Source organism: Lipophrys pholis, assembly GCF_963383615.2.
Source record: "Lipophrys pholis genome assembly, chromosome: 9".
Lineage (NCBI taxonomy): Eukaryota > Metazoa > Chordata > Actinopteri > Blenniiformes > Blenniidae > Lipophrys > Lipophrys pholis.
In genome coordinates, this window is record NC_137639.1 from 20,943,669 (window position 1) to 20,967,169 (window position 23,501).

General features: G+C 43.1%; 1 protein-coding gene across 2 annotated transcripts; it reads right to left on the minus strand.

The window, feature by feature from the left end:
- Positions 1-337: 337 nt before the first annotated feature.
- atp1a3b (ATPase Na+/K+ transporting subunit alpha 3b) lies at positions 338-23,219 on the minus strand. 2 transcript variants are annotated; one of them, XM_080471374.1, is made up of 23 exons: positions 22,986-23,219; positions 22,740-22,836; positions 12,131-12,211; positions 11,542-11,601; positions 11,077-11,280; positions 10,439-10,552; positions 9,501-9,635; positions 9,263-9,380; positions 8,775-9,043; positions 8,235-8,433; positions 7,880-8,124; positions 7,554-7,746; positions 6,748-6,923; positions 6,518-6,654; positions 6,250-6,400; positions 5,135-5,303; positions 4,810-4,964; positions 4,568-4,691; positions 4,176-4,321; positions 3,819-3,949; positions 3,584-3,685; positions 3,382-3,473; positions 338-2,417 (listed from the first exon to the last, which is right to left on the minus strand). In XM_080471374.1, exons 2-23 carry the CDS (start codon positions 22,743-22,745, stop codon positions 2,389-2,391), a joined length of 3,036 nt encoding a protein of 1,011 aa, XP_080327500.1. In that variant the 5' UTR covers positions 22,746-22,836; positions 22,986-23,219; the 3' UTR covers positions 338-2,388. The 2 variants fall into 2 exon arrangements, with proteins under 2 accessions (XP_080327500.1, XP_080327499.1); XM_080471373.1 differs by having other exon boundaries at positions 12,131-12,250; positions 22,986-23,217.
- Between the last annotated feature and the right edge of the window lie 282 nt (positions 23,220-23,501).

Here is a 23,501-nt window from a genome sequence, read left to right on the forward strand (position 1 = left end):
AACCTCAAGATGTGTCACTTTCTAAAAAAAAAAAAAAAAAAAGTACTTAAACTATGACTTTTGGGAAATAACGTGATGCTGCTCTGTATTTTATTTAAAGTCAGTCCTGCAGATAGTGATCCTTATCTCAGATCTCATTGAATTTGAAGTGAGACAAGAAAGATATATTTTACTGAATGTCTTTGGTGCATTACCCTGGGCCGCTGCCAACTCTTTTTCCTCTGGAAGTTGACATATTGTGCAGTTTGGAATGCACATGTTTTCACAACACTAGGTGGCACCTTAACCTCAATTATACATGCGGTCATTTCTGCTGCGCTAAACAACACGGGCACTTGTCTGTAACTCGCTTTATTGATGTTCCTTTGGGTGCATGTCATATTGAGAAGAAATTAATTTGGATTGTTTTATTTTCTTTGAATACATGTATTGGAATAATGGTGAGGATACAGCACAAACGGTTCCAATCTACTAAAGCTTTACACATGTGTGGAAAACTTAAAGAAAAAAAGGCATTATTATCCCAGCAACTGTCTAATACCCAAAGATGCAGGTAAAGAAATGACATATTAGCACTAAAAATATATAGCTTCCATTCTTTTGTTGTAAATAAAAAAATAACAAAATACACAAGCCTCTGAATGTGGTCTTCTTGTAAGGCTCCAGCCACAAACAGATTGTAGAGTGAATACAATTTAGCACACATTTACCAATACATTTCAAACTATTTCCATGCAGAGAGGTGAATAAAACAAAATTCAGTTCATGAGTCAAAAACAGAGAAAAGACACACAGACGGGTCTTGGTTGTATTAAATGTTCTAGATGTTTTATTGGTGTTGATTTCATTTATTTGACACACATGTTCTACTAGTTGTGTATTTTTTTTTCTTTTTTCTCTTGAATCTCGACCCTTTCAGCCATCTGAGAAAGACCCAGCCTGAGACTGCTGGCCCTTCACTGGTCTCCAACACATACATGCACACAGACCCCGGGGGTGCGAGAGGGCAGACAGGTCAGCACCAGGACCCGGAGTGAACCAGGCCTGGATCTGATCCGGTAAGAGAACCCCCCAGGCACATGAACTCACCACTCACCACATCACGGCACACTGCACCACATCATACCCATTCACCTGCAGTGACAGGAACCTGAAAGCCTTGGTTGGTGTCTTGCGTCATTTGGTATAAACACAACCTAAAACCCTGCTTTGCTTTAAATAGCCTCCAGAAAAACCAGCAAAAAAATAATTGAAACCAAAGAAAATACAAAAAGAGAGACAGACATCGCTTACTGTTTCCAAATCTCACCAATGTTGTTGATGGTCTCCATGAATGTCTCTCTTGAGCTGTTTTTCCAACATGTGTTTTTCTTTTTTTATTGTTTCATTTAAATTCAGTATAGAATTATATAGATTTCCTAGAGCACACAGAAAGATTGAGTTGTATTTACCACCTTGGGGGGTGTACTGTAATAGGTATTAACAAGGTAAATGGTTCACACAGTGCACACAAACAGAGACAATCGGGGCAGGAGGGAAGGGAGAGGAGAGCCGTGAGAGACCAGCAGGAGGAGAGGGGCGGGGGGGTAGGGTAGGGTGGGGGGTGGAACAGGACGCCATGGGGTGTGCTTTGTTAGACCTAAATGAGGAAAAGCAGCTCTCACACACCTCCCCTCCCATCTTAGAAATAATAAAAAAAAAAAAAAGACAAGTAAAATCATCAAACCCCACCCCCCCACCCCACATATTAAAAAAACAACAACACTGTGGCCGTTGATAACGGAACAGAAGGACAATGGACGCAGTGAGAACGTCAGGGAGATGACCACTGCGCTGGTCCTCCACGGACAGGAGACGGTGGCGAGCGGTGGCAGTCGAAGTGGTGTCGGCGGTGGGATCTCACTGTGTGATCTTTATATCTGTGTGTGATTGGAGGACAAGCAAAGGGTTGCCGAGAAGGGGAAGGAGAGGGCAACGCAGGTGTACAGAAAGACAAGGGGACAGAGGAGGGGCGGGGCAGGGACAGGAGGAAGCTGAATGGCCCTTTTTTGCAGAGCATAGACACTCAATTTGTATCTTTAGCTCATTCAGATCTACATACACAATATGCAGCTGCCGTTTGGTAGATATATTGGTTTATGTACACAGCAGTGAGAGAACACATGCAAAGAGTATCATAGGAGGTGGGGAGAAAGGGGGCAGGCCGATGTAGAAAGTTGTAAAGGTGCTTTTGCTGTTTTTAATCTTTGGGGCAGTTGAGTGATGAAAATTGCTTCAAAGCGGTTTTTGTCTTTTAGGGGGCAGGGCGTCTGGAGATGTGGAGATGGAGTGGCAGCGGGGAGAAATAAGTGAAAGATGTAAGGGGCTTGAGCAATGACGCTCCATTGATCAATAGTATGTCTCCCTCTCCACCCAACCTGCAGAATGAGAAGAAGAAGAAAAAGAGGGAGAGTTAATGAAACATTTTCAATATTTAGTCAACAAAAATAAACCTCTAACACAAGTTCTTATCAATTTTCTTAATAAACATAAATTCATACTCGCAATAAAGGTTTTCCATTAAGTTGTGTGTAAACTTTGGCATATTTAAATAGATATTTTTGATATTATTGTAGTTGGTGTCAAGTGCTATGTAATTATTGAAATGTATATACTTTTTATATAATGTGTCATCATCTTATACATTTATATCTCAAAATATGAGATACTACAGTATATTAGATACACCTCATGAGCAACTTCCAATTATTTATTTCATTTTGGAGCATTTATACAGAGCCAATTCAATTAATAATTTTGTCAATAATAATAATAATAATAACAATAACAATAATAATAATAATAATAATAATAATAATAATAATAATAATACTATTACTACTACTACTAATAATGTGTTTTTTTACCCAAGAAAACATCACCAAATGTATTTGGAATTTAATTTAATAAGCTAGAATAACAGTTCCTTTCATGTTGGTTTAGATAAACAAAATAGAATAAACTCTTCTCATGTCTGCCAGACACAAATGTAACTTCTTTTGCCAGGAGGCGGAGACGTGAAGACACAAATTAGGCTGTTGTGCTGTTCAGTTTGTCTAAAATAAGAGGTACGTCTTCATAAGTTCATAAATAAATTATCTTCTTTGTTTGTTCCTTGTAAAAAAGCAAAATGTGCATGAAGAGGAGTTCACAAAGCAACGAGGCAAATCATCAAAAACTCCTCAGTACAATCCAAATGTGCTGCTTCTCAGTGACACGTGTGTCCGTGCTTCAGCCCTTCACTCAAATCAACTGATGGGTTTTTGGCTTCTGCAGAGCTCCAACAATGGCATTTGGAGATCTACAACATTACACAACATTGAAAGAGAAAATACTACTAACCTCCAGGGTTTTGGCGGAGGATAAGTTTTCGAACTTCATCATAAACAAAGATGAGGAAACTATAGGGGAATGCACAAAACCACCAAGTAGGCCTATGGACAAAGAAAGAAAAGCAGAAGCATTAAAAACGCAGAAATAAATGCACGACTGAATGTGTTTTAACAAAACTGAACTATGGGATAAAAGAAGTAGAGCCTCTTACTTTAGTGGATACATCCTGAGTGCCACGTCCATGCCTGGGCAGTAGGACAGGAAGGCAGCCAGGGCTGTCTCTTCAAACAGGCCGAAGATCAAGATCTTGTTCCTGGGGTGGGAAACGCAGGAGATATTCAGGCAAAGAAATATCTACAGAATCATGTGATTTATATTTATGCCAATGTGGCAAGGGAGAAAGTGAAGGGAGGTTTGTGTGATGGTGGCGTCACGATTGCACTCACTTCATGCCCTGCTGGAACACAGAGTTACGTCTGGTCTTGCAGATGATGACATCAGCCCACTGCACCACCACGATACTGACAAAGAAGGCTGTGTGACATGTGAACTCCACAATCTTCCTCTGTTCATATGTCTGAGGAGACAGGAGAGGGCAGGCAGATCGTGAGATAAGGAGCAAAACCAAGAGAGCAAGAACAATGGGTTAAGAGACATTTTGTCTGTAACATCCAGTGTTCATCTTAGGCTCAGTGCAGTTTAACACACTTTGTACCAGCTGACAACTAATGCAGTGTAATGAAGGGATAGATATCCGGTCAGAAATCTTCTATAGAGTTGTTTTGATGGGTCTACACACTCACCCACTGCTGCCCATAGCTGTCTTCCAGGTCATTGAGGGAGCGGTCATCCCAGTTGAGCCTGATGCCGACTAGTCTGGATGGGAGGAAGCCATTTTCAGCCAAGATGACAAAGTAGGAGAAGAAGCCTCCCAGAGCCTGGATCATGCCTGAGGAAACACACACATAGATATTGAGTAACTCATTTTTAAGTATTTGAACTTTTCAAATGTAGTTTTTCCCAAAACTAGATATGTTGGAAGATGATTCTGTTCTGATTGTTTGTAACCGCCACAGGGGGGGATTGAGTTGTTTCTAACACAAAAATGACTTCCAGATAACCCTGATCAGACTTCAATCCAGATCTGAGGCAATTTATAGCCTGAATCCATGCTTGCAATCTTAAGTTCACCTACCAATTTGTCCATAGGCAATGCTGATAAGCCTCTCATTCACCAGCTTGTCCCTGAATGGGTTCCTGGGCTGACGCTTCATGATGTCGCTCTCAGCTGCTTCATAAGCCAGAGAGATGGCTGGAACCTGGGGGAAGGGGAAGAAATGAAAACATTTTGTGTTTGACAGATCAGAAGGAGCTTTATTCAGTGATAAAGTCTCTCTTAGGGTTATATCAAAGTATAAGTGTTTGAAAAGTACTTACCATGTCAGTTCCCAAGTCAATACAGAGGATGGTGATGGTTCCCAGTGGCAGGGGGATGTTGACGATGATGAAGAAAAGGAAGGGGGTGATCTCTGGGATGTTGCTGGTTAGGGTGTAGGCAATAGACTTCTTCAGGTTATCAAAGATCAAGCGACCTAGAAGGGAGGGAAAACCAAAGATGCAGCATTATACACCACATACTCCAGCTGTTTGTCAAACAGAACGAAACATCTGAACCCATAAATCCAGCCCCCTGATTCAAAGTTTCAATGTGTCAGTATGTCTTTCAGTTTGTGCTTCACGTCCGTCCTCAGGGGCTTCTCACCTTCCTCCACTCCAGTGACAATGGAAGCAAAATTGTCATCCAGCAAGATCATGTCGGCAGCCTGTTTGGACACATCGGAACCCGAGATTCCCATAGCAACACCAATGTCGGCCTTCTTCAGTGCGGGAGAGTCATTCACACCGTCACCTGTCACAGCTACAATAGCACCCTGGAAGTGGTGAGAATGGACAGGACGTTAACAGCATGAAAGAAGCTACAATTTGTTGATCTCCCATTGCTATATTCTATAATAGATGACGTTATCTTGATTTCCAGGGAGACTCGCTCATCACAACATACATGCCAGTCAAAAATGACCTTTGTAACGCAATAATAAGAATAATAAATAGCATTGCTATTATATATGAATATAGACGGATACCTTAATATTACATATTAGCATCACAGTCAATTGCTACAGATTTAACTGTATTTGGTTTCATTTTTTTTTCTGAAAGATCAACTATACTGTATATGCAAAAATAAAAGTATAAATTTATAAATAATTGCATTTTGCATAATGTCTCATAATTTAAAAATCTGTCAATTTTTCTTCAACTTATTGTTTTGTATTTTCATATAAATGCAAATAAATATTTTGACTGTGTCATCTTCTTAAACAACATGAAAGAGTAAAGACAAGCTTTGTGTATGATTTTAAGTCTTCATAGTCTCATATAGTGGAAAGCTAGCGCCATCTGCTGGTGTGAACGTGCAATGGCAAGGGAGTGTCTTTTTAAATCAGGAGAGCCTGAACAGCCCCGTTTGTTCTCAGTGGAGCCGAAACAGAAAAATATAGCATGTAAACCTATAATAGCAAGCATTTATAGCAAGGAAGTACAAAATATGTTCTGAAAATGAATAATTTTTTTAAAACCCGTTTGTCTCCAGACCGTTGGGCCACTGTCGAGTTACTGTTTGGCCTTCAGTGCTCACTGGAGTATGACTTCCACGCTCATGCTATTTAACTTGCTCTTACTGCTGCATGAATATCTTGACTATAATTGTTTGCCGAGTCATTCTCACTGGCCGGTGGGGTTTGGGCCGTATGTTTAATTCCCCATAGCTAAAAAAACACAACTGCTTTAAAACAATATTTAGGTGATTGTCCCAACCTGTCTCTGACATCCCTCTACAATGATGAGCTTCTGCTGCGGGGAGGTCCTGGCAAACACAATCTCTGTGTGATTCCTCAGGATATCGTCCATTTGATCCTGAGACAGGTCCTTCAGGTCTGTGCCATGGATCACACAGGCCTTGGCGTCCCTAAACGCACACAACACAGATGGTCAAACATCAATGTGTAGCTAATAGTTTGCTGGCATTTGCAAGGCTGTGAGCTTGTTCAGTGTGTGTTCCTCAGTACGCGCTGGCGCCGCTCACCTGGGGTTCACTTGGCTGACTGGGATGTTGAGACGAGAAGCAATGTCTTCCACTGTCTCGTTGCCCTCAGAGATGATGCCCACTCCCTTGGCAATAGCTTTGGCTGTGATTGGGTGATCACCAGTGACCATAATGACCTAAAAGAACAAGAAAATAAAAACATTTTTAATCAGCCTTGATGGACTAAACTCTAAGGTCAGCTCCACTGAAGGAGAGTTGATGTAGCTCACCTTGATACCAGCAGATCGGCATTTGCCCACAGCATCAGGCACAGCAGCACGAGGAGGATCAATCATGGACATGAGACCAACAAAGCAGAGGTTGTCTGTTTGGAAGTTAACATCGTCCGTGTCAAAGGCAAAGCCCTTGGGGTACTGGTCCTCTGGCATGAGCAAGTGGCAGAAACCTGGAGAAGGAGAAGAAATGTGATGTGGCTTAATGAGTGACAAACACGGTTAGCTCCTCTCATCTATGTACAGCACGACAGCTGAAATGATCTGAATCGATTGCCTTCAAAAATGAGAGTGAAAGGTTTGAAGCATCTTTCAAAAAATGTTGATTCTTATAATTCTGGCCAGCAACTGATAAGAATAGGACAAAAAGTTGATAACATGACATTTTCAAATATTTTGAGATATCTTATTTTTGATTTTAATTTCTTATGTATATTTTAAGCGTAAAACAAAAAAGAATCCACAAAATATTTCAGTTATAGTGTAATATATCCAAAATAGGTGGAGATTTCAGTGTGCGAAAAGAATTATTGGAAAATGATTTAAATCTTTTATTTTTTTTTTGTTTTTTGCACCTTCGCTGAATGAATGTATTTTTTCAGAACTGGGAAAATACAGCTTTATCTTATGTATTAATAATTTTAAACTTTTATTCTCTTTAAAAAACACTTTAAAAAAGGAATTAGGGATAGAAAATCCAACTAGGTTATGCAATTATTATGCAATGATGAAAATGACGTGTTGAAGAAATACAATATGCAGTGAGATGTTACGAATATCTCTCAATATGGCTCTATATTTACCTAAAACTCTCTCTCCCAGTCCTCCCAGCTCCATGTAGGCATTCTGGAAAGCCTCCTTCAGCTCCTCATCCATAGGCTGCTCCTTGCCCTGCACCATGATGGTGGAACAGCGGTCCAGGATCCTTTCAGGGGCTCCCTTCATCACCAGCAGGTAGCGGTTATCATTAGGATCTTCCGTTTCATGCACGGATAGCTGAGGTAGAAGAAAAGAAATGAGTGTTAAAAAAAAACCTTGGATACAATGAATATACAGATAATATGCATCGATATTAATACTCCTGTTGATATCAGTTGTTTGTAAATAGACATATTAAGCCATTACTTACCTGGTATTTGTTCGTGGAGTTAAAGGGGATCTCGGCCACCTTCTTGTTCTTGTCCCTCATCAGCCTGACTGAGCCGCAGGAGAGTTCGATACACTTGAGCAAGGCAGACTCCGAGGCGTCACCGGCCACGTCACGCTTCAGGATGGGCAGCGAGTCCTGTCCAGCTTTGAACTGGGCGCGGTTGCACAGAGCGGCGACACGAGACAGAGACAGCCACGTCACTGAGCTCTTGTCAAAGGAGGCGCCTGCACAAGAGAAAGGAAAAAGGAAGTGTTATTGGAAAGACTAGTAAAGTATTTTAGAGTAGAATATTTCAGACATCAGCGACGTCTGTGACGTCCTTATTCTCACTGACCTGACTGGTCCTCGGTGGTATCGGCCTCGTGGATCTGGTTGTCAAACCACATGTGGGCCACGGTCATCCTGTTCTGGGTCAGAGTGCCCGTCTTGTCGGAGCAGATGGTGGATGTGGAGCCCAGTGTTTCCACAGCCTCCAAGTTCTTCACCAAGCAATTCTTCTTCGCCATACGCTTGGCAGTCAGAGTCAAACACACCTGCAGACACACACGTTCATGATGTTACGCTGCGCTGTTATTCAGGGTGTTAAGAAAGCACTTGTTGCAAAAACTGAAGTAATCGAATTAGAAAATCAATTGAAAATAATCTGTTTCACTATAAAATGAGCAAAAAATAAAATGCATGAATAGATGATTTAAAACACTACAGCCGACAAAAGCCCGTCGGTACTGATCCTGTTCATTCTGTTCAATTTATAATAAACCTGATCCCTTTTCTTTATTGTGTTAATGCAATAAGCTTAAGTCAGCACGGGCTAAAAATAAAAACTGCCAGAGAGTGAAGTATGCAGTAACAATAGCCTCACTGATCTACTTACAGTGACTGTGGCCAGCAGCCCTTCAGGCACATTAGCCACAATGATGCCGATGAGGAAGATGACAGCTTCCAGCCAGGAGTAACCCAGGATGATGGCCAGGATGAAAAATGTGACCCCCAGGAAGACCGCCACACCAGTGATGATGTGGATGAAGTGCTCAATCTCCTTGGCAATGGGTGTCTTGCCGGTCTCTAGGCCCGAGGTCAGAGTGGCAATGCGGCCCATGACTGTGCGGTCTCCAGTGCAGATAACGAGGCCCCGAGCTGTGCCTGGTTTGGGAATTAAGAAAAGAATCTATTACTTTCAAAGAGTGAGTGATTATTATTTTTTATTATTATTGTGCTACCGTGAGCAAGCATCTTTAATAGTCATTTAAGGAAACAGGTTTATTAAATAACCAGAACTTCATTACATTTGGTGGCTTTATTTTTCACCACAGGCACTCAACTCAATTAGAGCACACAATAAAATTGCCATGGGGACAATACCTTCAACACAGTTGGTAGAAAAGAAAGCAACGTTTCGAGTCTCCAAGGGGTTGTCATGGGTACAGTCAGGCGACCTGCTCTGAGGCTCTGATTCTCCGGTCAGGGAGGAGTTATCCACCTATGGGGCAGCAATATACATGTAGTTAACTTCAACAGGAAGCCAAACCTTTGACATGATGATCGTGTGTGTGTGTGTGTGTGTGTGTGTGTGTGTGTGTGTGTGTGTGTGTGTGTATACCTTGCAGCCATGAGCTGACACCACCCTGACGTCGGCAGGGATCCTGTCTCCTCCTTTCACTTCAATCAAATCTCCAGCCACCACTTCTTCAGCGTTGATCTGTACTTTCTCACCTTCACGGATCACCAACGCTTGCTGCAAGAAAAGACCAGTGAGAAGTTAGAAATCAGAAAGAAAACCAAACAAACATGTATCTGAGGAGGTTCATAAGGTTGCAAAGATTTCTTCTCATATTCATTCATCTGTAAGTATCTTCCTGCAGGCAGGTTTGACTGCACAAGCTGTCAGGGTACGTTTTAATCATATTTCAAGCATTTGAAATCAAAACAAATAGTATGTCCTGTTATCTGTAGTCAAAAACTGGCAACCTCTGACTGTGCAGCTTCTTTTATCCGAACATGAAATTCAGTACAAAGGAAACAGGTGAAGGTTTAGCAGCTGACAAGCAGTGGCAGTGGGAGGACAGTTCAATATAGACTTTGACTGACAGATTAATGTTGTTGTAGCAGGAGGGGCAATTATGAGCTTTTATGTTGTGTAACGCTTATAAACAGACCTTATGTGTTCAACATGAAAAGTACTCATAAAGTGATAGTGATTTTTTACATTTATTCATTTGTTTACTTTTTTCCGCATGATGTAATCAAAATAATTCTGAACAATCAAATTTTTTTTAGGCATTTTCACATCCAGCGCCTTCCGGTTCAAATCAAGACGGAGACTCAACCTCCATCCAGAAGCATTTACTGATTTTCCAGCTAATGCTGAACACCGTTACAACTTTTTCTTTGTTTTGTCTCAGAATTATAATTAGTTTTTGTTGAAATCCTAAAACTATTTGGCTTCTGATAATCAAACTAATTTTACATATGTGGTAAATCAATTTAAGTGTAATAATTCTCAACCAACATGTCCTATGTAGTCAGTTGTAGGCGTACCTGAGGCACCATGTTCTTGAAAGATTCCATGATTTTGGAGCTCTTGGCCTCTTGGAAGTAGGAGAAGCAACCAGTGATGATGACAACAGCCGTGAGCACAATACCCAGGTACAACTGCAGGGAGAGAAGGACAGAGATACAGAGAGAGAGAAAGAACTTTAAACATTTGTGAGACAACAGGAAGGTGTCCCCCAGCCTAACCGATTTTCAATAATCAGTGACTCATTACTTGCCCAGGTGATGGAGGGAGGAAGGCCATTTCAACCTTGTGTAAAATAATAATAATAAAACAAAAACACTCCACAATGCATTTCGAAGTAAATGCATGCATGTTGACTTGATTAACTCAATTTAGAAACATGCTGGTAGTTCATTTCCTGAAATGAGTAGTCGCAATTCTCAAATGCTTTGGTAGTCAAACCTTTGAGGGATGAGAGTTGTCCATCCATGCCACATATAAATGTGGGCTGTGGGAAGGTACAGGGTTCAGTGTGTTAGACACTGAAGTGACTCTGCTGGTGTGTTATTGGTGTCAGTTCTTCAGGGCATTGACTGTGACGGATGTAGTAATGAGGTGTAAACAGGCCAGATGTGAATATGTTGGTGCAAAATCTGTGTGGCGAATTGTGGGCGCTCACATTGTCGCCTGCAGGGTCGTCTTCAGTCGCTGCCTGGATGGCGTAGGCCAGAAAGCAGAGGATGGCGCCGGTCCAGAGCAAGACGGAGAACCCACCAAACAGCTGGCGGCAGAACTTGACCCACTCCGGGGTGGTGGGTGGAGGAGTGAGGGCATTGGGACCGTCCCTAATCAGAAACTCTGCTGCCTTGGCATTGGTGAGGCCCTGATACAGAGACAGAGACAGAGACAGAGAGAGAGACAGAGACAGAGACAGAGAGAGAGAGAGAGAGAGAGAGAGAGAGAGAGAGAGAGATTTATTCAGGTGTAACAACAACATCTAAATAACTTTAGCACTTATATCATTCCTACACTTAAAAAAGCTTCCAGTACAATGAAATATCAAGTAACTAAAAAAAAAATTAAAAATACTCTGACGCCACCTAGTGGTAAACTAGAATCTAAACCAGATGTATCATCAACTCACCTGAACAATGTCAGTCTGGAATTTTCTGCACACTTCCTCCACGGACATTTTGTGTTCCGTCTATGAGAATTGAAAAATAAAACAAAATGCAAAGAAAAACATAGATTAATACTCGGACAGACAGAGGCCTGAAATAAACATGTACCATGCAATAGTGTTTTAAGATTTCTTTTTTCAAGCATCCACCAAAACTCCAGGTTAATTGTACATGGACTCTACGCATGCAGTTCACCTGAGAGAACAGAGTAATAGGGCAGCAAGGTACGGTGACCCTGGGCTCTGTTTCTTGTGCTGAAATGTGGGATCAAAGTGACGACCACCTGATAACAATTCACCCCTCTTACCACAAAAAATACATCATTTTGTATTGTAGAAAAAAATATTATTTCTCTTCAAAAATAAGCATTGCATTGCTAAAATCGGCAAAACACATTTTTCCATTTGGATAATGGGCAGAAATGACATAACGAAGACACTGGACACACGTCATATAAATCACACTTTGAAAGAAATGAATGAAAGCGGATTCACATGAGACACCGATGTGAAATTTGACAAGTGTTCTGAGATGAAAGACGGTTTTACTCACAATGGGCACTTCCTTCTTCAGGTCATCCATGTCCTTGGTCGCCGCCCCCTTCTTCTTCTTGGGGGATCGGTCATCTTTGTCCTGTGTGGTGGCAACGCGGTAACTGTCTGACCGCCCATACTACAGACACACACATATGTTTTACACATGCCTTTTGACTAGATTAAGGAGATACTAGCCTGTAAACCTTTGTATACATCTTAATTGCTCTCTTGGCTTGTAGATGACAGGATCATAACCTAGAAAACTAAACTGGCTGAATGAAAACGCTTCATATTACTAAACTGTTCAGAAGGCTTCTGTCTGGCATCCTAAGAGTAGTCGTCAATCACTGACTGCAAAAGAGATAAAGCCAGGGGGCTTTACTGGAATGCCCTTGATGTTTCTCTGTTCCATCACATAGTAAATAATGTTGTATCCTTGAGAAGTGGCCTTATGAGATCGGTAGTATTTCTCATTAATAATTTAATTATTGTCCATTTATGAGGATTTGAGGAATAAGGTTTCAAAAGTTAAGACCCTATTATTTTATTGTGTTAACCTGGCAGCTCTGCTTTGCTCCAACAGAAATATCTACACACATCCAAACATGCGCCTGCCGTCACCTCCGATGTCCCCATTTCAGCTTCACTGATTAAATAATTGTTGGTATGATGTCAGGGCTTCAACGGCCTGATAGGAACATCAAAACATATGAAGTGCAAACAGCTCAAAATGTGGGTCGTAAGTGATCACTTCCTGCTCCTTTTAGTATTCATCCAGTGGTGAGCATTAGGAACATGACAGGGAGCAGGAATACTGACTGTAGAGTCATCAAAAGGCTCCTTCCTAGATCCCAGTATGCTCTACAGCATTAGACCTAATGCATCAGAGACACTTTGATGTTGAACTGACTGGAAAATTAAATTAGACCGATACGCAGACACATTAGATGTCTTTATTTGACTCTTCCAGATTTACTTCAGTGTGAGTTGTTCCAGCCGCCACCCTCCTTACTCTCACTGTCCTCTTAGAAATTGGCTTATGTTGTTAAACCAGACATAGGAGGCCTATTAATAACCCTGATTTTCTCCAGCACTGCATATTCTAGTCCTCCTAGTTCTATAATTGTAACTCTAACCCGTTGTCCGGAAGGACAGCAGCCTGACCGCTGGGCCACATCAATACAAATGTGCCTCATCAAAGGTCAGAGGTGACACAGAGAGACAAGAATCCCTCCCATGGGGTGTGACTGGGTCCCACTGCAGGGTCCTTTCAGTGACACGACGTGGTCATCAAGAAAACTGAGCTTGGTGGCTAATCAATGTAGTCACATAAATACCGATGACTGCAAGCACTGAGTTCATGACCAGACAGCAAGCGTAGCACAGCCCAGCTGCAATGGATGGCCCATAATTTGTTCTGAGTTAGGCAGAAACGTCAATACCTACCAACTAGTAATCAATGGCAGTAATCATCTCAATTTAAGATCAGAGGTCAGCATATCAGAAATATGTCTGAACGTTAACATTTGATTTTCAACCTAAATTAAATGAGGCTCTGGTTGCACAAAGGAATAAAGGCATTTATAATAACTTTGTGCTGAATTAAATACAGTGGCCACCCTCTAGTGGTGCAACCAGGCAGAAACAGTGTCTGCAGTGAATGTCCAGCTCATTGTTACTCGACTGATTTGTCGGAGTGGTTGCCCTTGAACACAATCCTCTTGAATATATATACACTTTCTGAGTCAAATTAATTTAATGTAAAAGCAACCTTGAGGCAGCATGAATGAGGAGTCAAGATCCTCCATGTGTCGACAGACATCTTCACACACCCAAACTACACATGCCTACAGAGGGAAAAACAAAACGTGACTAACAAAGACAAGCTTGCCACTGGGTTTCTGACTTGTACTGCTGTTGAGTGAAACTCTTGTGAAATCCGGTTTCCACACACTGATATTCATACATGGTTGCATAGACCCGTCTTTCTGGTTTGTGGTCATAAAAATGTTCTCGTAAAGCATCATATTCGTGATGACTCTCACTCATTTCACCATGAAGTGCTGCTCAACGACCACTTTTGATTGTGAAACAAATGGTGTGTGTGTGGCAGGGAGGAGCATGTGAGTGGGAGAGAAGATGTTTGACCTGGCTGCAAATACACACACATATGCAAACACACACACACGCACACACACAGTTCTGCAACAAAAGAACAGGTGAGCAAATCTCCTGCTGCAGCAAGACCAGGCAGGTCTGGTGAGGCTGCACAGAGCAGAGACTGATGCAGTGGAAAAGTACTGCTGCTGATCCCCCTCAGAGACTAACTCTGGATGGGTGTGGGTGTGGGTGTGTGTGTGTGTGTGTGTGTGTGTGTGTGTGTGTGTGTGTGTGTGTGTGTGTGTGTGTGTGTGTGTGTGTGTGTGTGTGTGTGTGTGTGTGTGTGTGTGTGAACACATATGTCCTGTATACACATACTATCTCTATTTTGAGATTGGAGGTTTTGAATAGCATGCAGAAATACAGACATACCATCTATTCAAGTGTGCTGAGGCAACACAAGTGAGTGTGTACAAATTTGCAGCTATTGTATTGTTCCGTCTGGTCTTTCCCCAGTCAATGTCTGATCAGTGGAAATACATAATTAGAACGTATTGTCAGTCCAATAGTGCACCTGCTCCTACGGGAAAATGCACGCTTGAATTAGTGATATAAACGTGGACACACGGTTCCTTTCTACTTAAATCAAACACACACAAGCACACACATGCACAGGAACCTACACAATGGGAGCGGTTGGTAGGGAGGGCCAAACAAAGAGAAATGTGCTGAAAAGTAAAGCGACAGAGAGGTAGATGTGAAGTGGGTGGATGACAGACAGGTTTGGGCACATGGAAAGGGAGACATCGGTGGGAGGTGAGAAACAGGGACAAATAAAGAGAGAGAGAGAGGCAGGTGGAGAAAGGATGAGAGAGGGAGTGAGCGAGTGAGTGAGAGAAGCTGCTGTCACCCTTTCCTCATGCTTCTAATTAGATATTGACCAGCAGTCCTTGTCTGCTGGCTCTGTGTCAGTTTTGAGCCACAGTGACCCCACTCTAATAGATTGCACAACCTCACTTATGTTGTATGCATGTGAGCGTGTCACTTTGACTGAGTGTTGTCATATGCTAATGGGTTATATCCCTACTGCTGGTGCATGTGTGTGCCCTTAAGTTTGTGTTTGTTTGCAGCCATGAATGAGTGGTTATCAGCATGACTCACAGGGACAGATCCTGCCAGCTTATCATTTGTTTGCGTCTGCTGCATGTTGAGTATGTTAAGTGCATACCTGTTTTGGGTTTGTGTGAGTCACTTGGCTTGCGACTCAATCATTGTTGATTAAAGGGACAGCCTGCCAACTTTTGCCCACTTTAGCCACCTGATAAGATGCCTGGTGAACTGCACAAATAATCTACAAAAACTCCAATATTGTTTGTAAATGTTCATCTGATTTCACATTTGCTGCTACATATGTTACTTGACTGTTGCGTTGAGTAATCAATATTTGTGCAGAGACCATTTTAAACTCAGAAAATATGTGCTGTCTTTAGTGGGTGTTGAGCTGCCTCATACAGCTCTGGGTAACTTAATGAGTCCCCTGTGTCCTGAGGAAGGAAACAGAGACTTGTGGCTGGAATTACAGACGCTTACTCTCCCACAAGCAGTCAGACACAGAGTGACAGACAGACGTGTCTCTGACATCATGAGGAAATAGAAATATCTCCTGCAGATCCACAAATTCCATACTGCCACAAACCATCACATACTGGCTTATTACTTATTATTAAACTGCTTGAAACATCCATCTTTGAGTGAAGCCGACGCGTCGCCTACCTGCCCCCATGTTTGATTTTACCTGTAGTTATTATGAAGGCCTGAAAAAACTAAATATTGCTATTTGCCCTGATGCGAACAGCACTGATGAGGGAGCGTGTTTTGGAGGGCAGGTAACCATGGTGACTGGCAGAGGCCATTGGCATGGTGACGAAGCTCAGCAGTGGCCTTGTACGTACTCATAGGATCCCCTGATGTGATGCAGGATAACTAATAATTGATGCAGCTGCAACCGGACACTGTATTCACTGCTGTATAACACAGGCGGCCAATTGATTCAAGGAATCCGTGTGCGTTTGAGTGTGCTCATGTCAGTGTGTGTCTGTGTGAGCAGAGGTGAGTCATTGTATTGGCTACAGTCCGTATGTGCAGCGTCTAAACGCATTGCGGCAGAGAGAGTGAGAGAGATGTAGAGGGAATCAGAGAGAAACCCAGCCACTGTAAAATAATGTGATAAAACAGCGAAGACAAGACACTTACATCATGCAGGCATGAAGCCCTCAAGAGGACAGAGCGAGTTAAAATCTTCCATCAGTGTCAGTTGACATGATAGTTTTCTAAAATTTTAATGTTTCACTGTATTTAAGGCAAATTCAAATGTGTGAATGGGAACTGAAGTTGAATGTTACTACTCTGTTATGCCGCACATGTCTAACGAATAGTCATGGTTTAGGAGTGGCATCTAAGAGAAGTACCATGCAAACTTTGTTAAGGACAACAGGCTGTGGCACGCACTGCAACGGAGGGTTTGTCTGGGAGTGGGAAGTTGAACTACACATAAAACCATTTGTGCAGGCACAGACTAATGGGTGTTGTACAGACATTCGGTTTCTCGCCAAAACTCAAATGAGGAAGTGGTTTGCAGGCATAAAAAACCAAACAACCTTTGCTCCACATTAGATTTTTTATTTTTTACTCATTGTCCCGCAACCACCACAGTGTTTGTCATAGTTACGTACATATTATGCGTCTACTCGTCCTCTCCAGAAGATCATCAAGCACTAACCACGTGGGAGCAGCATCGTGGCATGACGATAGTTTATCACATGACTGTTGACTGGAAATATTTGCTTTGCTCAAAGCCAGATGTGCATGACTATATGTATACTCATTTTATTTTCATAACATCTGCGTTAGATAGATTCTAGGGGGTGTTTCCACTGGTGAATTGCAAAAAAGTTTGAATGCAGCAGAGTTTAGTTTTGATGGTAAAAAAGTAGAGACTAGATAATGTGTGATCAATATCCAAATGTTTATCTGTTAAAGACACAGTGATTAGATAACTATGGGATCCTTGAAGTGTTTCTGTTCAGGGAGTTAAACTATGAAATGCTCTCGGCAATTCAATTAAATGTGGTAGGTCGCTGTTAACTTTCAGACAAACTGTAAAATTCCGAATAACTCAGGGCTACAATTGAAAGTGGTGATGAAAAGAAAGGAATATCATTATTTATGATTTTTGTATATTGCTCATATGCAAAAGGAATCCATAGAATGTATAGGATATTCATAAATGAACCACTGGCTTCAGCTTTTTACTTTTTTTTTTTTGTCATTTCAAGTGCATCATCATTGTTTTTACTCATAGATGCAATGCTTTAAAATATGACCCATATACAAAATGAATAAAAACAGGATTCCTGTCAAACTTGATCTCCTGAATCCCTGTTTTTATTTTCTGCCAAAAATTTTAAAAATAATCTTTAAATCACTGAATGTCCATCTATTTCTAATTGAATCTCTGCAGCTGTGGTCATGATATCATAACCGTGCTGTGTGTCCGTGTGTGTGTGTGTGTGTGTGTGTGTGTGTGTGTGTGTGTGTGTGTGTGCGAGTGAGTGAGTGAGTGAGTGAGTGACATTGCAAGGTCATTGGGCCATCTGCTGTTTCCTGCAGTAGGATGAGGGTTCTGGACCACAGGGGGGCTCAGGCTGTTGACCAAGGGACATGGCTGTTGGGATTAGCTAGTCTGATTACTACACTGGATTAGCCCACTACCCCCCCCCCCCCCCCCCCCCCCATCCTCTCTCTTGTCAAGGTGCCAATTATTCAGTGAATCGCTTCTCAAAATGCTGCGTGAGGCAATTATTAGATTGTTACTTTAAACCTATAATTAAGCGCCTTAAAATAGAAACTTTTCAAGACACTTTCTTTTTCTTTCCGTTCAACAAAGTCACGACACATGAAAATGATTCTTCAAGAGATTACAAATATCAAACTACAAAGAGTGATGTAAAAATAAAATAGTGAAAACTGTGCACTTTGTGTAACTGAGCAAGCCTCGGATTAACATGATGGAATGAGCTACAACAATAGATTCAGTCGTGACTGTGCCAAGTAATATCAAGTGGATGAAAATCTTGATCTCTAAACCGCATGAATGTAAACAGAGAACAACTCATTTTAGCTCTGAAAACATCTGCCTTGTGTGTGCTGTCTCAAAATAATCAACGGCAAGACACACAACGCAAACTGAAAATCCCTACCAAAACTGAAACCCCTGTTTTCCTTCTATCCATCTCTCTGTTCTGTCATCTCTTCATCCCAGTAACGCAAGTTGTGCAACTGTTACCTTACTTCCTAAAACGTCCCTATTATGCAATGCTCTTTTGTCCAGTTGGTGGGGCTGTGAAGAACTTGAATTATGGCGTGGGTTTCTTTGCCCGTGTGTGAGCCTGGTCTAGATTAGAATTGTAAATCTCGACTTTTTGGCGCTGGTAGAGAGCATGGCTTCTTGCCACAGTGTGAGAGAGGGCACCTTAGGACTCCCCTCCAGGCAGGTGGCCACACGGAAATGTGCAGATGTTCATACACGCACGCCGTCCTTAGACACAGCTGCTACTTGCACAACTACCCAAATAGCCATTAACATATCAGATTATCAGGACGCAGCCCTTTGTGATGCTGACACGATCTGTTATATCCGGTGTATCGGGCCTGAACAAATGAGAGGAAAATCATTTTGCTGTGAACAATGTGGCAATATATTAACTGATAGCCAAATTGAATAATATGAATTTCCTTTTTTTTTTTTTATTAATGTAAAACGTTGTCCAGTGGGCTTGTCACACAATGTACTTTGGTGTATTCATATAGACACACACACACATCTCCAGGACAACACCCTGACTGTGTCATGTTGCTGTAGTGAGGCACTCTGAACACCCATCTGAATCGCTCTCTTTATGGGAAACCATCAACTTGTTAATGTCGGAAAACTGTTGGCTACATCAATCACCGAGTCCACTTTTATCTTTTCTTAAAGTAATAAGGAGACAGCATTGACCTTTACAATTTATTAGCATTACACAAGCGAGCGCTGAGCTCACTGCTCGGGCCTGTTAGTCTCACGCCAGTTAAGAGGCTAATTGTAGTCTAGTTGCTGAGCCACGGGAGAAATCTGGACTTTATCCTTCAGCTGTAGTCTCAATCAGAAATTTGTTCTCATTATAAAAGATTTCTATTGATCAGACAGCGAAGTGCTTTGAAGGACACAATGAAGGAGCTTTGCAATAGGTCATCATATTGGCCTTAATTGACCCCCAGGCCACAGGACCAAAAGGCTAATCAGTAAAGACCTTGTGGCCGATGGGCTCCCGTACAGGCATGCTTTTCTATTGGCTCCTGAGGTGCGTGGGACAACTCAGCCTCGGTACAGTGCAACCTATCATGATCAGGCAGCAGGTGCAATGGGGAGGGATGTGCAGCACTCTGCACCAAACGGAGGGCTGGGCCTCTGCAGTGACCGCATGCCATCCAACTCCTGAATTACCTTCAACCACCTCTTTTTTTTTTCTCTAGGACTGTGCACACCTCCACTAGTGCAAATATAAAGAGATGTAGTATTTCAAAATCCTTTATATCGTGGGATAATCATTAGGTCCAGTCAATGTCTCATAGCGAAGTTGATGCTAACAGGCATACTGCTCTCACAGCAGCCCCACCCCACATCATCAGCCATTATGACCTTCTGATAAACTGACTGTTAAAAAAAAGAAAAAAGAAAACACTACACGTTTAAGCTCTCCTGGGTCATCAGCTCAGCAACGGCACATCTTTCCTATGAGGAGCACCCACCCAAGCCTGTCCCTCCCTTTCCTCTCCCATCTGTCTCCTCTCCGCCTGATAATCAATCCCCACAAGGTGCAGCGGGAGGAAACGTGAACCACGGTAATGTGAGCCTCGGGTCATTATCCTGTAACAGGATCTAGCGCCGAGCATCCCTCCCCCTCCATACATCACCTCCCTTACTTTAAATCCCTCTCTCGTTCTCTTACTACACCTGCAGACCCGTCCGTACTTATCCTCCCCCTCTCTAACCGTCTCTCCTGTTCTTCCAGGAGTGGCACGATCTGTGTCACATGTCTGAAGGTGAAAAGCAGCATTTGATGCATGCATTTTTTTTTTTTTAAACCCACATCTCACTTTCCACCACTTCTATATACTCATTGCTGTGTCAATGCAGTGAGAGGAACAGTGAGGAGGATGTGAATGTGTGTGTGACAGAATAGGGATTTGAAATATCTAGAGCTCTCAGACAAACCTGCTGGTTCTCTCTCTATTCTTTCTGGTGCTCTTGACACATGTTCCAGCTTTTGCTCCATAGCATCACTGATGCAGCTTAACCTGGTGCTTTCTGCGTCGCACCTCGCATCAGCCTATCACAGCTCTTTATTGGGAATTTCCACACCGGTGGCCCCGCCCCTAGTTTGACGCAGGAGGCACGTCGGAAGCGATGCCCCCTGCGGCCTTGGGAAAGGACAGCTGGCAGAATGATGGAACAGTGCGCCAGTGCGAAATTCTCGGAAGACCAAAAAAAAAAAAAAATAGAAAGAAAAAATAAAAGAAAACTGATGTGCAAGTGTAATCGTGTGGTGATACTCCTGGTAGAGTTACACGCCACTCCTCCATCCCTTCATGCGTCCTTCCCGTCCTTCCCCCACTCATCCAGGGTCACCTCGGTGAAAAAACACCCATTCTGTGATTATTCTAACCCACACTCTGGAATGGTGTGAGACATGGCGGAATGACACGCAGTTTCCACTCTGCGTCTCTTCCTCGCGTTGGTGAACCAAACTTCCACACAGCGGCGGAACATGCGTAAGCAAATGTATTTATTTATTTATTTTTTGCCATCCCTTTTTGACGCAGTGCCCACTAATAACTGCCGGCTTGGCTCCCACGTCGGAACGACGGCCCAGACACGGACCGGAGTCTCTCTTTCGTGCAGCGCGCAGCCATGTTTGAACGAGAAAACATGAGATGCCGCATGCAGGAGGGGGTGATGGGCAGGGCGGAGGTGGTGGTTGTGGGGGGAAACGTCAGCTGCTGTTACTGCGATGGCAGCGGTTTGGACTGCCTCGGCAGTGATGGGTCTTTCTCAGCTCCGCACGGGCTTGTGTCTGCAGCGTCATGCCACTGCATCATCCAGGAGGCAGACTGCATGGGGCAGCAGATTAAAAATTACAACCCCTTCGAGCAGGATGGCGGTGGAGCAGAAATTGCGCAATAGCTCAAACCGGCAGTGGCACATTCGATTTTTTTTTTTTTTTTTTTTTTTTTGTTTTGTGTTTTTTCCAAAAGGTCTCACTGTGCCAATTGCTAATGGGTTTATTGGACAAAGATCGGGGGCGTTAATAATGGTTTATGAATAAAACCTAAAATCACAGTGACTAATTTAACTCCCAACAAATCGTCGCGTAACTTGCGAACAGGGCGCATCGCTTTTTTTTTTTTTTTTTTTTCCTTCAAATTTGAATCTGTAGTGTGTGTAAATGTGTTCACTGTTAGCGATTATCTAGTCCCGTTATGTCACAAATTAAAGGGGAAATAAGCTGGTGAGGCGCTTATTCCCGGTAACCGCATTATGACGCACGGGTCATCGAGGGTGCTGAGGATGAGACTCCTCAGCTGATGGATGTCCAGGACGAGGTGGACTCAACATCTTCCCCCTGGTCACCCCCTCAAAATCAAAATCATTCCATTGTGTTGCGCCAGAGGACCAGAGAGAGGAAAGTGCCAGCAGGGGAGGGGGAGGGGGGGGGGGGGGGGTTGGAAGGGGGCAGTGAAGGCATGTAGGAGGTCACAAAACACAATCTCCATCCATCCTGGGGACACCTAAGCAGAACACTTGCATGTAAATGCGATATTAAAAATAATCATTAAAAAAAGCATATTCTGTTCGAGTGTAGGTTCATGAAAAGGGTGAACATTACATGCCCACCCTCCCTCTCTTCCTCACGAGAGCACCCAAGAGGACTAAACCGATTAGGCCTGCTGGTTGGCAAGGTTATAGCCAAATCACGGCCTGTCAGAGACGTAAAACACACAAAACACACCAACGACCTCTCAACCACACAGAAATAGTCTACTTAACAGACCTAAGCATCAGATTTTTTATTTCATATCATCATTTTGACTCCTGACACTGAAATAAATGATAGCAACACGAACCCCAATGTCATTGCATTCAAATCAAAACGTGGCGTTAAATAACGAAGTGAAATGAAAGGGCTGCTGTCCACCTCTGCACTACACAGCAGCAGTTTGTCGCAGTCGAGGAGACAAGGGCTAAAACACAGTTCCGCATTAGAGTCAATGTCACTCAGACAAACGGGATTTCCAGAAGGGGAAAAAATGACATCACGGCTCCGTTTGAAACCATTTCCCTCAAACATCGGGCTACCTCTCACTCGCCAGGCCACTTCAGGAGGACTACAACGCAGTTAAAAAGTTGTATTCGTCAATCTTACCCCCATGTTGGCGCAGTCAGTCTCGTTCTCCTCTCAGGTGATGCACGGCTTGAGAAGTGTCAGCCCCTCGCGGTGAATTATCGCAAAAATACCTCGCCTTGGGAAAACGAAATGAAATATTGCTCAGTTTGGTTTTTTGAATTTCTCACAGAAAGAAGGACGGAGGGAAAAAAAGACGTCAGAGATGTCTATCGGTCAATCTGACGGAGTATTCATTTAAACTGGGAAATAAATAGTCTCTCAAACCTTTGCCAAGAGGCTACAATCTCCCCCCCGTGCGGCGTCTCTCAAATGAAATGTTGCGGTCTCAAGCGGAGCATCACGCGGGGATTCGCTTCCTTCCTTTGCTCTCTGATACCTGCGATGAAAAGACCGGCGGGACTAACGAGCCGCACTGCTCCCTTTTCACAACTTGGTCTCACTCCGCGGCTCTGCCGGCTGCCGCAGTACTCCACTCCTCTGTCCGCACCACTCCGCTGCAGGAAGAAGCGCCCCCCTCCCCCCGCCCCAGCCCAACCTCCAACCAGAACCCCCCCCCAACACCCTCAAGCGAATGGGCTACTGGAGGAGGGCCGCAAGTCCCGCCCACCGCAGACGCAGGCAGCTAATCATAATACCGAGCGTCTCATCGCGCTGGGGTCCTCGACCAATCAGACTTCGTCTCATCCTCCAAACGGACCAATAGGAATCCAGGTCTGCCCCTCCTCTTTACTGCAGAATACCGAGGCTTGCAGCCAGCAGCATCGACAGTCTCTAGGCTGA